The 13,614-nt window shown below is 65.8% G+C and overlaps 5 protein-coding genes across 5 annotated transcripts in view; 2 read left to right on the plus strand and 3 right to left on the minus strand.

The window, feature by feature from the left end:
- Positions 1-1,123, minus strand: part of PFL1_04925 (uncharacterized protein) — a gene marked incomplete at both ends in the record, with an annotated part of 1,487 nt that extends 364 nt beyond the window's left edge. Inside the window, 2 exons of the mRNA XM_007882455.1 lie at positions 123-578; positions 1,117-1,123. Of these exons, the coding sequence (XP_007880646.1) occupies positions 123-578; positions 1,117-1,123 (463 nt within the window). The remainder of the gene's footprint in view (positions 1-122; positions 579-1,116) is intronic.
- A 285-nt stretch (positions 1,124-1,408) lies between these two features.
- PFL1_04926 (uncharacterized protein) lies at positions 1,409-1,786 on the plus strand (the record flags this gene model as incomplete). The annotated part of the gene is made up of 1 exon (XM_007882456.1): positions 1,409-1,786. One exon carries the CDS (start codon positions 1,409-1,411, stop codon positions 1,784-1,786), a length of 378 nt encoding a protein of 125 aa, XP_007880647.1.
- A 567-nt stretch (positions 1,787-2,353) lies between these two features.
- PFL1_04927 (uncharacterized protein) lies at positions 2,354-4,105 on the minus strand (the record flags this gene model as incomplete). Its single annotated transcript, XM_007882457.1, has 1 exon — positions 2,354-4,105. The coding sequence occupies one exon, from the start codon at positions 4,103-4,105 to the stop codon at positions 2,354-2,356; it is 1,752 nt and encodes a 583-aa protein (XP_007880648.1).
- Positions 4,106-5,865: 1,760 nt separating this feature from the next.
- Positions 5,866-10,664, plus strand: PFL1_04928 (uncharacterized protein; the record flags this gene model as incomplete). The annotated part of the gene is made up of 3 exons (XM_007882458.1): positions 5,866-6,168; positions 6,297-7,227; positions 7,354-10,664. 3 exons carry the CDS (start codon positions 5,866-5,868, stop codon positions 10,662-10,664), a joined length of 4,545 nt encoding a protein of 1,514 aa, XP_007880649.1.
- Positions 10,665-10,976: 312 nt separating this feature from the next.
- PFL1_04929 (uncharacterized protein) lies at positions 10,977-13,222 on the minus strand (the record flags this gene model as incomplete). Its single annotated transcript, XM_007882459.1, has 4 exons — positions 10,977-12,792; positions 12,913-12,964; positions 13,073-13,108; positions 13,207-13,222. The coding sequence occupies 4 exons, from the start codon at positions 13,220-13,222 to the stop codon at positions 10,977-10,979; spliced, it is 1,920 nt and encodes a 639-aa protein (XP_007880650.1).
- Between the last annotated feature and the right edge of the window lie 392 nt (positions 13,223-13,614).

Raw genomic sequence — 13,614 nt, forward strand, 5'->3', positions numbered from 1 at the left:
GGGGGGATGGATGCACGAGAGAAGTGGTGAGAGCGCGGGGCTCAGGTCAGGTCGTCGAGCCCTTTGAACGCGGAACGGGGCCGGGGGAAAGCCGAGGGGGCGGAAGCGGTGGCCCAACGTACCGAGACGATCCTTGTTCCTCTCCCGCCTCTCCGCCTCATCGACGAGACACGTCTTCCACGCGGCCATGTCGTCAAAGTTGGACGCGGTCTCGTCGATGCGCACAAAGCGGACGAGCTTGTCGTAGATGTGTGGGTTGTTAAACGCGCGGTTGGACGAGAGCGAGGCGTTAAAGTGGGTCCCCTCGGCCTTGAGGTGCCAGAAGCGCGACAGCTTGGCCTCGAGCGTGGGCGACCAGTCGCGCGGGTGCGCCGTGGGCAGGCCCCACCGTCGTTCGTCGTCGTTGTCGGCCTTTGCGTTCGGAGGTGGAGGCGGGAGGAGCGGGTGGAGCGGGTTGGATGCGTTGAATGCCGATGTGGCTTCGAGTTTCGAAGAGGATGGGGATGGGGATGCGAGGTTGTTTGGGGGCAGCGCCGGCGATGGTGGAGATGTGGACCGAGTGGTGCCGCCTTGCGGTGCTGGTGATGGGAGCGAGGGATGCGGTGGCTGTGGTGGATGCGCTGCGGTTCCCGGTGCCGCTGGTCGGGACGGCGGTGGCCTGGTTGCTCTGCTATCCTCGGCTGAGGTTGTGTCGAGCGGTCGCTTAGTGCCTGTCGCCGCCTGAACATCTGGCGATGAGGTCAATGACGGATTCGCAGCAGTCTCGGGCTGATCTTTCAGAGCAGTCGAGGCGTCGACGCCTGACTTGGTTTGAGGCGACGGATGGTCTGCCTGCGCTGGACCACTCTGCAGCTCGCGCTGCTTGCCCTTTGAGTCGATTCGAGGTTGGCGTGGCCGCCCAGATACTACCGAGTGCTGCGATGCATTCGATACGACCGGTTGAGCGTGAAGGTGAGGTTGCGTGCCGGCATCTTGGTCGTCGTCGTCGTCGTCGTCGCTGTGATACGACACGAGACCTGGAGAAACGACGAGCCAAGCCGCCGGGCGAGTAAGAAAGAGCGGGCATGTGTCAGCGGATCCTCTGAGCTTATTCGCATTGAGATCGAGGTCACTCACCATTCATGGCGTCGCAGACGGGTGTGGGAATGGGGTGGTGAGGAGCCGCCGCGGATGATGGTCGAGAGAGGCACAGATGGGCAAGCTCAAACTTGAATCCCTGGTGGACAAAGTGGAGGCGGTTGCGTTGCAGGGCAGCCGCCCCCGAGCCGCTCGGATCCGACAAAAGTCTCTTGAGCAGAACTGCGAGGGGGGGGCGTGGCCTACTCCGCCCCGCCGCTCCCTCTGTGGCACCTCGCCATCGTCCTCCATCATCTACCCTGTCAACCTCTGCCACGCGCCATTGACCAACATGCTACGCCTATACACCCTCACCGCCCGCCTCCTACGGCCATCACCATCACCCTCGCTCGCACTCCCAACGCCCTTTACGCCGCGATCACTGAGTACGACCTCCAGGCTCCTCTCGGCGCCGCGGACAAGGCGGTTCGCGCAGCACGGTTCCGGTGGCAAGCTCAAGACGCACCAGGCCACAAAGAAGCGCTGGACCCCCACCGGCTCCGGGAGCGGCAAGGCGTTCCAGCTCGTCTTCAAACGCGCCTATGCGGGCAAGTCGCACCTCAACTCGCACATGTCGAGCGACCGCCTCAACCGTCTCGGCGCAACCGCCTACTCGAAAGCAGGAAGACTCAACCGTACCCTCCGCAGGCTCCTCGCCCCCAGCCTCTGATCTCGTCGTCGTACGTACTACATGCTGCAAATCTGCGCTGCTAGTCGAGCCTGTGTGGCCTGGCTCGGCGCGCTGACCTTTCCTCGATCCTCGCTCGCGTCCCTGCGTCCTTCCCCCTTTGCACCAGATTGCTGCGTCGGCCCCACCAAACACAACCTGTACCACTACTACCTACCTCTCGCTCTGCCTCTGTCCACGTCGCAACGTCGGATCGCCACCATTGACAACCCCTCGATACGACTCGCATCGCATGCCCGCTCCTCTCTGCACGTCTGTGTCGCCTGCGCTGCGCAGCCCAGCATTCTACCTCTGGGCCGCCCGTCCAAAGTCACCCCGTCCCGAGACCAGTCGCGAGTCTGTTCGAGCCGCAGCTGCCCACCTTCTCCTCCCTTTGCCTCCCATTCAGCCCACGCCGTCGCAGACAGACGCCACTTGCAATCGCACGCTTGCTTGCTTTTCGCACTTCAGCCAGACAGCCAGCCAGTCGGCCGTCGCTGGACATACAGTCGGATCAGATCGGTGCGCTGCCCTGGCAAGGAACGCCAACGCCGCTGCCGCTGCCGCACCCTAGGCCCTGTCCGCCGGAAGCAGGAACGTCTCTTTGCCCTTTCGCTCCACCAGCTTGGCGTAGCGCATGCGCGGGCAGCTCTCGACGAAGCGGTCCCAGCTCTCGGGGATCGCCCACACGTCGAGCTCAACGTGCTCCAGCGCCTCCATCTTGCCCCCGTCGAGGCGCTCAAACAGCCGGATCAGGCCCTCGAGCGTGCAGTCGTAGTACTCGACCTCGCCCTCGCGGCGGTCCGGGCGCGGCAGAGTGCCCTCGGCGCCGTCGCGGAACTGGCACCGGTCGTGACCGGACTGGAAGTCGATGCGCAGCCGCTTGAGCGTCTTGCGGCACGACAGCAGCGCCAGCGGAAAGTAGCCATCCACGCGGCACACCTCGACGTGCAGCTGCACCAGGTTCTCAAACGCCCCCAGCGACACCAGGCTCGCCCGGCCCAGCAGCGAGTAGCACGTGCCCGTCACCTCGAGGTGCTGCACCGGGTCCGCCGCGCGCTTGGGCAGGTTTTGAGCCAGCCTGCGGTCCTCGCGTCGCTCGGCCTCCTCCTCAAAGTCGAATTCGGCGCCGTCAAAGTCGAACTCCTCGTCGTCCTCGTCGTCCCACTCTTCTTGCTCGTCCCAATCTTCCGCGTTCATCCCTTCGATGTCGGAAGCGACGGGCGATCCCGTGACATCCTCGTGACCTTCTCCGGCTCGTCCGCCTCGGACTTGCTCCGCTCCGGGCTGGCCAGCCCCGGTCTGCTCGGCGTGGCCTTGCTCGTCTTGCACCTCGATGGCGGGGACATCGGTCGTATCGGCGGCGCGGGGGCCGGTCGTGTCGCCGGTGTCGACAGCTGCAGACGGAGCCTGGCGCTCGACGTCCGTGTTGCCATCTCCTCCCACTTCCGCATCGCCTGCCTGCGAGACCTCGATTTCAGCTTGAACTTGGGTTGTGTCTTCGGCCTGGTCAGCCGCCTGATCTCCCTCGGCCTCGGCTTTGCCGTCCTCGTCCATGGCCTCGACACCCTGCACGAGCCTGTCCGCCCAGTCGGCGGCGGCCAAGTCGCGCTTTCTGCGTCGGATGAGGGTCAACAACACCCAGTCGGGCTCCCGCAGCGGGTTGCCGTCCGGGACAAAGTGGCACCCCGTTACGCCTCCCTTTTTCGAGGCGATCGACGACCTGATCGTATCCAGGCGAGTCAATTCGCCGAAGCACGAGCCGATGCTGGCGCGATCGACCACGTGGATGGAGAGGGAGCGGAGGCTCGGGGCGAGGCGCTTGCAGAGCTTGTCTGGCGGCAGGGACGAGCCGTCGGCCCAGTGGAGCCTGTCGATGGTGCACTTGTGCTCGCGGATGAGGGCGATGAGCGTCGTGGATTTTTCCTTGGCCTGCGTTGCCGCAGCGTCGACACTGGTCGCGACCTCGCAGGCGATCTCGCGCACCTCGGACATGGGTGACGTCAGCCTGGAGCGGCGATCCTCGGCGGGCAGGTAGTAGGCCACGACGTCGCGGACCGCGGCGAGCTTCTTTTTGGTGTCGATGCGCAGCGTCTCCCAGCGGAGCGGGAGGAGCGCGTGGCGATACACGAGGCAGGTGTCGCTGAGGGCGTGGATGCACTCTGGGGTGAGGTGCGGGACGAGGTCGTGGAGGAGAACCTCGACCGGCATCTTGGGCTGATGCACCGGCGCCTGGTCGCGGCGACGCTTGGCCGTGGCCGAGGCATCGTCGTTCGCAGAGGCCGCCGCCGCGGGCTGCTGGTCGTCGTGGTCGCGCTTCATGGCTGGAGCAGAGCGGGGCTAGGGGGGGATACGGAGAGGAAAGGCCTGCCTGCAGCGCCGTGGCCGATCCGACGGCGATGAGCGCGTGGTCCGATTGGCTCGCGCGACGAGGGCGAAGGAGAAGGAGAGAGCGACGCAACGTGCAGGGCCAGAGCGCACAAGGACGAGAGAGACAGAGGCTTATGGAGACGATGACGAGGAGAGCTCGACTAGGCTAGAGGGGAGGCTAGAGGGGGTTTGGAAGGGAAGGGATGAGCGCAAGGTGCAGCTCGGGGTGGCGTTGGTCGAGCCCGGGATGTTTTGATGCGAGTGGCAGGGACCGGCCGGGGGTTGATGGTGGTCGAGGAGAAGAAGCGCGACGGCTGAGGGCAAGCAGGGTTGAGTATCCGCGGGCCACCCAACGCCCCGCTCAGCTCGCTCTCTATCCGCCGCTCAGCTCGCTGCCGAGCATACAGGTAGGCTGGGCCAGGCCAAGCCAACAGCTAGGCGGCCAGGCAACCAGGCGGCCAGGTCGGTGGCGGAGGGGGGCCAGGGCCTAGCCTGTTCGCGCGGCGAGATGGGAAAATTTCGTCAGCCTGGCTGGCCGCTTGGCCCTAGCCTGCCCCGGCCCCCGCCCAAGCGTTGGCTGGACAGACGCACACGCTCGCCCACACGCACGCACACACGCACGCACGCTCAGCAACGTGGTCGAGAGTCGCTTCTGTCTTGGGCTGTTCTGCTGGAACCTCACCCGCCTGGCTGGCTGGCTGCCTGTTGTGTCGCGCTGGACGGCTCCGAGGCGGAGCTGCCAGCCAGCCTGCCTCGCCCTCGACGCCCTCTGGCCAAAGCAAGCAGATCGAGCGCCAGCAGAGCGGGATCGGCGCACGGCCCGACGGCAGGCCTGGCCTGGCTCTAGGCGCAGGTGCAGGTGGCACATCCTCTGTCGGGGCGCTTATTTGCGCGGCTCGGGGCGACGACGGCGCGGCTGTCGACGGAGCGGTCGGTCGGTCGGTCGGTGTTTCCTTGGCTCGTCGTCGGTCTCGGCCCTGGACCGTCTCGTCGACCTGCTTGCAATTGCTTGCTCCTCGCTGCCCTGTCGTGTTCTCGTCGGCAGGCGCCGCTTCAGAGTGGTGAGCCGAAGCGGATGCTCTCTTGCCGGGTCGCCAGGGCAGGCGGTAGAGATCCATCCACGCCGTCCATGATATGGGTCGCGTGGTGACTGGCCCCGGTCGAGGTCTCTGGCAGGCGCTCTTGGCGAGGGAGGCCTCCACCTCGTTTTTTTGGACAGCGCAGGCGTTCACCCAGGTTGGGGCCACGCCGTGCGTGCCTTTGGACGCGACCAAAGGCCAACAGGCAAAGCGAGGGTCCAGCCCCAAAAGAAGCAGCAGGCGGGGCAGCGGCAGCACCGGCGCAGGTCTCTCCAACCTACCTTCCTGCCGGCCTGCCTGCCTGCCTCGGCCTGCCTCCGCCTACCACCATATCCCCCCGTAGCCTTTCCGTCCTTGCTCACCACCATACATCGGAACGGCCCACCAGCGGGCTGGACACGCTCGATCGGATCACTCGCCACCCTCGAGCGTCTTGCGCCCAAAAGACCTGCTGCTGCTGCTTGACCGGCATCGACACCCTTCAGCAGTGGCGGTGCATGCCGCCCTAGCCCCGGCCCTAGCCCCGGCCCCAGCCCGTATCCCAGCCCTCGCCGGTGCCCGGTCACGCCCCTCTTCGCCTCGTCTTGGATCGGATCAGATGCGCACCTTGACGTCGACGCCGCCACTGCCACCATGCCAAACGCAGCAACCTCGCCCTCGTCAGCCGCAAGAGCAGCTGATGCGTCGCCGCCCTCATCGCCTTACCTCTCGGCCGCCCCGTCGTCGTCCTCAAAATCCAAGCCAAAGGTCCGCTTCTCGAGCCTCAAGGATTTCGCAGCCTATAGATCCAACGGAGCCATCAGCGACGGCTACGGATCCAGCGGCCCTGTCAGAAGCTCAACAGCGCGCCATGCCGGTACCAAGTCGCCCAATGCCCGCGTAGCACCGCTTGACAAGGGCAAGTCGAGAGCGACCCGAGTCGAGCCTCTGGCCTTGGTAGGTGTCGCTCCCGTGCACTGTGGCGGATCTGCCGCCGCAGGATCGAGCTGACTTGGCTGCCGATGCTGACGGGCCTTGCCTTCTACTCCTCGCCCCTTTCGCGGTTGTATGCTTTGCCAACCTAGGACGACGACGACGACGAAGAAAACGACCTAGACCGTACGCGTGTACCGCCCAGCAGACCTTCAGTTTGCCCGAACCCGGGCGCTCGCATCTTGCGCTCCAGTCCGCGTTCCTTTGAGCACCTCTCTATCCCTCTCCCACCCCCTCGTCCGGTGCCGTCGCTCTCGTCACCTTCTGCACTGCTTCAGCCCAGCTCGGCCGCCGGAGATAGGACACACCGCGTCATCGGCGGCAGCAGCAGCGGCAGCTCCTTGCCAAGCCCCAGGCCAGCGCGATCCGACGGGACCAGGATCGAGGTGGTGATTCCCGCTGCAACCAACGGCTCAAAATCGGCGCCGTCGTCGAAGCAACAGCCGCAGAAAGCGAGTCAGTCTTCGGATCTCACTTCTATGCCCTCTTCCAACGACCCTACGGCATCTCCAGCAGCGACTCAAGCTAGGCCGATCTCCTCATCCTATGGAGCCTATGCGCCCGAGGTCGTCATACCGTGGAAGCAGACCTCTAGACGCCTACCGCCATCATCCCCGAGCCGTGGCAGCGACCGCAACCAGACGGTCGAAAGACCCGACAGTGTGCCGCACCAGGGCGACAGCGCACGGGACAGCAGCGATCTGGACAATGACGACGACAGCGCCCGAGACGAAGGCGTCTCCGACGGAAGTGAAGCGGAAGGCAGCGCTGCAGAAGGGAGCGCCCGAGGCAGCAGCATCTCAGTCGTCGATGCCGAGAACAGGTCGATGGAGAAAGCCTCGCCTGGACACGCACGTCAGACCGAGGCCGCGACCACTTCCGATGCTCGGCCATCGGCAGCTCTTGAAGCTGCGGCGCGGATCATGGCAGGCCACCTCGAGCGGCATGATAATGGCAGCTCGGCCGAGGACAGCGAGCGTGAGCAGCAGGGCGCACGGAGGTTGAGGGAGCGCAGGACCAAGAGTGAGTGGCAGAAGCAGAGGTGTCGAAGGGGCGCCGGCATCCGTGGTCAGCGCCCACATGCAACGGCGTAGGAATGGATGGACTGAATGTCGATCCCACCCCACCGCCGGGTGCACCCGCTCCCAGTCTCCTACCACATACCAAGACTGGACGAGGATTTCAGCTACGACGACCCGCGCTTTGTCCGCTCCGCACCATCCGCCATGGCCGACAAGAGCGCCCCTCAAAAGAAGGACGGCAGCACCCGATACCGCTTCCCAGTCGTCATATACCCTCCCGAGCTCTGCAAGCCTCGCAAAGTCGACCGGGAAAATCTGGTGCCACCTCCCCCGCTTGAGACGGCGATGGTCGATCCGTACTTCTTGCGCCGCGACGAGCAGGGAAATGAGGTAAAAGTGCCGAGGAACATTGCACTCAGGGACGTGTGGTCCTTCCACCCGGCGCCCGGTGGCGAGGCGATGGACCTCTACCCGCGGCCAGAGCCGTCTGCGCCTCGCTTCGAGCCACTGAAGCCAACTCTCTTCGGGCCTTCTGGCAAATCCGGCGCTGCTACTTGCACCTCGAATCGGACGTTGACTCAGTCATGGAGCGCGCGCCTGCAGCGTCCCGTCGCCCCGGCGCGGCTCTCCCGGCTGTTTGCGAGGACGTCTTATTCGGAAGCTCCTCCGCTGTCTCAGGCGTCGACGACTGCCTCGGACGACTTCCCCAGCAGCAGCCAGCTGAGCTCGTCGCCTCGCAAGCAACGCCCCACCAAATCTCTCTGGCCGCCGGACCCACGCCGTCAGGCCCAGCACGAGCTCGTGGAGCTGCTCCGCGACGAGGAGCGGGAGGAAGAGGAGAGGCTGGAGAACTACGTTCGGCGCAACAAGTTGCTCGCCCGGCTGGAACAGCAGCAAGCGCTTGTCGAGACCCGGCGGCAGCGTCTGCGCGTGACGCTGTCCCGTCCAAAGAAGCCGCCGATACCTCACTTCGGGTCTGCAGCTGCCGTCGAGGCGACCGAGGCGAGTCCAGTCTTGTCTCCCCTATCGCCGGCGCCCTCGGAAGCGCAAGCGGGACAGAAGCGAGCATGGTCGGTCATCTCGGTTGCGAGCTCACGCGAAGAGCAGCCTAGCCGCAATGGCGAAGCGGGAGGCGAAGCATCTGAAGACGCCATCGCATCTCGGCCGTCGCTTCGACGCCCGCCGGAGCCCAAGAAGCTGCGAGTGGCCGACTCGTCGCAAACCTCCGAAGATCGCGGCGCGTCTGAGCCGAGAGTGGCGACGCAGGTCAGTGGACCCAGCCTGCTCGCGCAGGGCGACGATCATCAGCCCGTGCCTGGCGCTGCGGAGGTGTTGATCGAGGGCGCATCCGCGGACCAGGGCGCAAGACGGGTCGCCGGCGTATCTTCCAGCGACGAAAGGCCTCCGCAGTCATCAGGCGACGCTTCGCTCACGGCAGGCATTCGCGGCCTCAGTCAGTGGTACAATGTCCGTCAGCCTTCCGAGCATCCGGATAGGCGCATGGCATCGTCGCCGACGACCAGCCAAAGTCCCTCTGGCGGCATCAAGGGCCTTAGCCAGTGGTACCAGGCGCCTCGAGGGGAAGAGAACACGAAGCAGGACGACAACAAAGTCAGCCACCCGGGCAGCGCCGACAACGGCACCGGAAGCGCTCGAGTGGACGACGCGGCGAGCGCTGACGGGGAGGAAGCCGACGAGCTGGCAGGCGATAGCGACGCTGCCGGAAACGACGACGGGGACGAGGAGATGCCCGATGCGGGAGCAGACGACGCTCGATCCTCTATCAGCATCGACGAGCCGGACGAAGACCCTGTGCCCGCCATCGTCGTGAGCACGTCGACGTCGTACGCGCCATCGTCGAGCTCGCGGTCGCCAAGCGCCGAGGTGCTCGGTACGGCTGGGGCCTCGATCGCCAACGAGTCAGTCCCCACCGGCTGGCAGGGCGTGAGTCAGTGGTACACCCACAGGAGCCACGAGCTCGTCCGCCAGTCCAAGGTCGACAGTTTCTTCAAGCCGTTGCCGCGCTCGAAGGCAGCTGAAGGCGAAGGTGCGGCTTCCCATGCTACAGAAGCCGCCCACTCTGCCGCGCCGACCAGCCTCGATGAACATGCAAGCGCTGCGCAAGCCGCCGAAGCTGGTGCTGGCGCACCGGATCTCCAGGCAAACGGCAGCACGAGCGAGCATGGAGAGATCGCGGAAGCGACAGCGAGCGATCAACCGACAATACCGGAAGTCTCGCTGCCATCGCCGTCAGCCCCGCCGGATGCCCTGTTCCTCGGCAGCGTGTCGCCGGATGAAGAATCGGCCGAGGATCCAGCTCACGACGCCGGGTCAGCTGAGAGGTCCTCGCCTCTTCGGCGGGGTGGCTCGACCTCGAGCGACGAGGCCGCTGTCGCAGCACAGCTCCATCAGCCTGCCGGGCCAATGGAGCCTATTTCGACGTCTATCCCGGCCGAGCTGCCACAGCCGTCGCAGCGGCCGGATTCTGCCGAACAGAACGGCGATTTTGGTCCGGCCGCACCGACTGCTGTCGAGCGTGCGTCGCGAATGGCGGACTTGGAGACCATCAGCATTCCCTCCTCACCGGGACTCCCCTTGGCGCCGGCTGCCCAGGCCGTTTTACCGGCATCGTCTCTGGCCGCCGTGGTCCATGCGGACGACACCGGCTCGCGTTCGCGCTCCTCTTCGGTGCCCCGGCGAGCGGTGCGGCCCATCGCCATCGCTCCGTCGTCTTCGTCGTCGTCATCTCTGTCGCCGCCACCCGACCTACCTGTTCTGCGAGCGGCGGCTGCCACGGCGTCTTCCACTGCGACCAACGGTGCCCCCGTTTCGGGTGCAGTCTCTCCTGCGACAGGCTCCGGCCATGGCGTTGTCACCGCCCCAGCCCCGCCGGGACGGGATCAGTCTACCGCTGCTGCAACGGTTCACCAGCGCGCCTCGCCCCCTCAAGTCGAGGCTTCTACCTCGACATTGTCAGCGCCTGTGACGCCGGCGGTCCCTCCTCATCCCGAATCGGGTGCAGATGCACAGGAGCAGGAGGAGGAGGAGGAGGAGGAGGAGGAGGATGAGCTAGCCAGCAGCCCGCCGCAGTCGCCGCCGGACGAGGCGGCCGACGTGGAGCCGTACCAGATCCGGGAGCTGAGCAACTGGTTTTCGGCGGCATCGTCGGCGGCTGAGCGGACCGATCCGATGGGGCTGCAGCTGCAGCGGCGCAAGGAGGCGCGACAGCGGCGAAGGGAGCAGGATCGACAGCGGCGACGCGAGGAGGAGCAGGAACGGCACCGCCAGAGGGAACTGGCTCGAGCCGCCCGGGAGGAGGAGGAGGAGGGGGAGCGGCAGCGGCAGCGACAACAGCAGATGGGCGCGATCCAGAGTACCTCGATCCAGGTTGGGGGCAAGACGATCGAGGTCCTCGACTTGACCCTCGATTCGGACTAGACAACGTCCTGGCGGCCCAGGCAAATGGAACGTCCTTCCATCTCCCATCTAGACGGGGTACCGGAAGGATGGGAATGGAATTGGGAGTTGAGGGGCCTCGACTTGGGCAATGTATCGCGCGTCGCAGTCGCATTCCAGGGGGATGCCGTTCCCCGCTCTCGTTTTCGCCGGACATGGTCTGAGAGCGCGTGGTTGGCAGCACAATAGCGGTCTGGGTGTATTCTGCCTGGCACGGAGACGGGCGGGACGTGATCGGCTTGGAAGGGAACGGGTATCCCCTCAGCCTGTGCTGCATCAGGATCGCATCATCCTCTAACCCTCCTCGCCATCCTCTTTCATCTCATCCGTCTCCTCTTTCCCTCCGACTTCCCCATCCCCATCCCCCTCTCCCTTCCCCTGTTCCTGCTCCTGCTCCTGCTCCTGCTGCTTCTCCTCTCGTGGAGAAGCATGCACCGACGACACGTCCGACTCCATCTGTACATCCTCCTCCTCCCTCCTCTGCTCCCCTCCACCCGCGCCATCCGGACCGAGATGCGCAGCATGCCTCTGCCTCTTTACCTCCCTCTCCCCCTCGACCTCGACCTCTGGCAGGTGCGTCGTCGAGCTCAAGGGCGTAATCGTGTTCTGCATCTTGCGGTGTGCCGTCGATGTCGATGCATCGACCACCGTCGTTTTCGTCGTCGTCGTCGTCGTCGTCGTCGTCGTCGTCGTAGAAGAGGGTATGGACGACGGCGATGACGGCGATGACGGCGACGACGACGATGGTAGATCCAGTTCGTCGACTCGGCCCGGTGGGACGCCCAGCTCGGCCGTCGCCCCAGACGAGGATGGTGGTGTTGCCTCTGTAGGGCTCGGGTGGGGCCCGGTCGGTGTCGATGGCATGGCGGCGTCGTGCGACGTCGTGAGAGGCGGTGCGTGGGACAGTGTGCCCTGCTTGGTGCCGTTTCCGACGACATCGGTTCCCGCTCCGGCAACGTCACTTTGCAGCGGCGGCGGCGGCGGCGGCTGCTGCCCCTCTTCGCTAGACGGCGCCGTGGCCATCCCTCCATCTCCCTGCCGTGCGACCGCCGAAGCCGAGCCATCCTGGCCGCCACCGACCCCACCACTGACGCCGTCTCCGTCGTCGGGCACCACGGATGCGCCCGACAGATGGTGTGTCCGGTCCGCGCCGCCGAGCTCGAGGTCGGGCACCTCTTCCATGGCCTCCTTGACCGCCGCCTCGACCCCCCTCTGCCCCTCTTCCTGGCCCGCATCCCGAATCAGGAAGGGGATGGGGGAGAAGAGGGGCTCCATGTGGCGGTCGACGGCGGCCTGCGACCTATCCGAGGCGGCAGACGACGAAGTTGACGAGGAGGTCGACGAGGAGCGCGGCCGGACGGTACCGACGCCGGGCATGCCGCCAAAAGCACCATTGGGCGCGAGGTGGCTCACTTCATCGATGGGCCCAGAGGGGGCGGCGATGGTGTTGTGGGGCAGGCCGCTGGCCATGGGGTCGGGCGACGAGTGGTCGATGGGGAAGGCGTCGCGGGTGGCCGTGACCGAGAGGACGCGCTGGAGTGCGTTGAGGTACTTTGCGCGGGTGCGGTGGAGGTCCATCGGGCGGACCGAGAGCTCGGCGAGGCGCTGAATGGTAAAGGGGGGCTGGGTGTCGAACTCGTCGAGCATGCCAAAGACGAGGGCCTTTTCGCGGTCGAGCTCCGGGGCCGTGAGCCTGCGGCCCCACGATGAGCCCATGGATGCGGGCGGCTGCGACTTGGAGGCAAAGAAGCCCTGGGCGTCTGCGGGCGAGACGCCGTGGGCGAGGGCGAGGGCCTCGGGCGAGGGCTGAGATGCGCCCTGCTGCGTGAATCGGTCAGAGAGGGTTTCGGCAGCGGATGCGGCGAGGCCGGCGGGGTTGGTGGGTGCGTCGTGAATGTTGAACGAGGCAGACGAGGCAAGGCTGTCGGCCGAGGGGCTGGTGGTATAGCTCGAGTCTGCGAGGAGGCTGGCGTCGCTGGAGTGTTGCTGCTGCATGAGGGGGATGAGGGCGGCCGCCGGGTGGAGTGCAGGAGGTGGGGATGCGGGGAAGAGGTCGAGGGCGGCGGCGATCTTGTACTTGATGGCATCTTTGAGCGGGGGCCAGTCGAGGCTGCCGGGGGGGGGGCGTTACACGAAGGTTGATGGCAGTGGCGGTGAGGAAGAGAGAGAGAGAGAGGGTGTGAGTGAGTGGACGAGGTGGCGGGAGCGGTGCGCCCGTGATGGGACTTACTCTGGATCGAGGTGGTCGGTGTCGGCTATTGCTTCGAGGGTGGTTTGGTAGTCTTGGGAGCGGAAAGCGGGCGGGGACGAGCGGGGAATATGGAGAAGAGGAAGATGTAAGCGCGGGTGCGAGTATGATTCCTAGCTGAGAGTACTGGTAGATTGCCCACCTCTGTTCCACTCAAAGTTGGGCGAGATGCCGTGGGCTGGCGAAGGGGGATTGGGTTCGAGGCGGCGGATGGAGCGAGATGGGGTGAGCAGAGCGTTGGCGTGACGGGACGATGTTGGGCGCTGAGCGACTCACCGTCTGACGCCGTCATTGTGCGCGATGATGTGGGATGTGAGAGGACGATCTGGGAGCAAGGCGACTGGTACCGGGGAGAGGGTGGTGGATGCGAGAATGGTGGTGGTCGCGGTCGAGGTCGAGGTCGAGGTCGAGGTCGAGGTCAGAGTGGGGCTGAGGCAGGCCGCGGCGAATTTGGCCGTCCGAGAGGGGGGAAAAAACTTCGGGTTGCGGGCCAGAGTGGCTCGCCAGCAACCTTAGAATATACCTGTTAGGGTCCAACGCAGGCGCTGGCTTTTGACTTGCGGGGCCCTCTCAGCGCTGCAGCTGGCCGTGCGAGCCTTTGTGCGGTGCGGTGCGGTGCGGTGCGGTGCGGTGCGGTGCGGTGCGGTGCGGTGCGGTGCGGTGCGGTGCGGTGCGGTGTGTTGC

The sequence above is a fragment of the Pseudozyma flocculosa genome (assembly GCF_000417875.1).
Source record: "Pseudozyma flocculosa PF-1 unplaced genomic scaffold scaffold00017, whole genome shotgun sequence".
Lineage (NCBI taxonomy): Eukaryota > Fungi > Basidiomycota > Ustilaginomycetes > Ustilaginales > Ustilaginaceae > Pseudozyma > Pseudozyma flocculosa.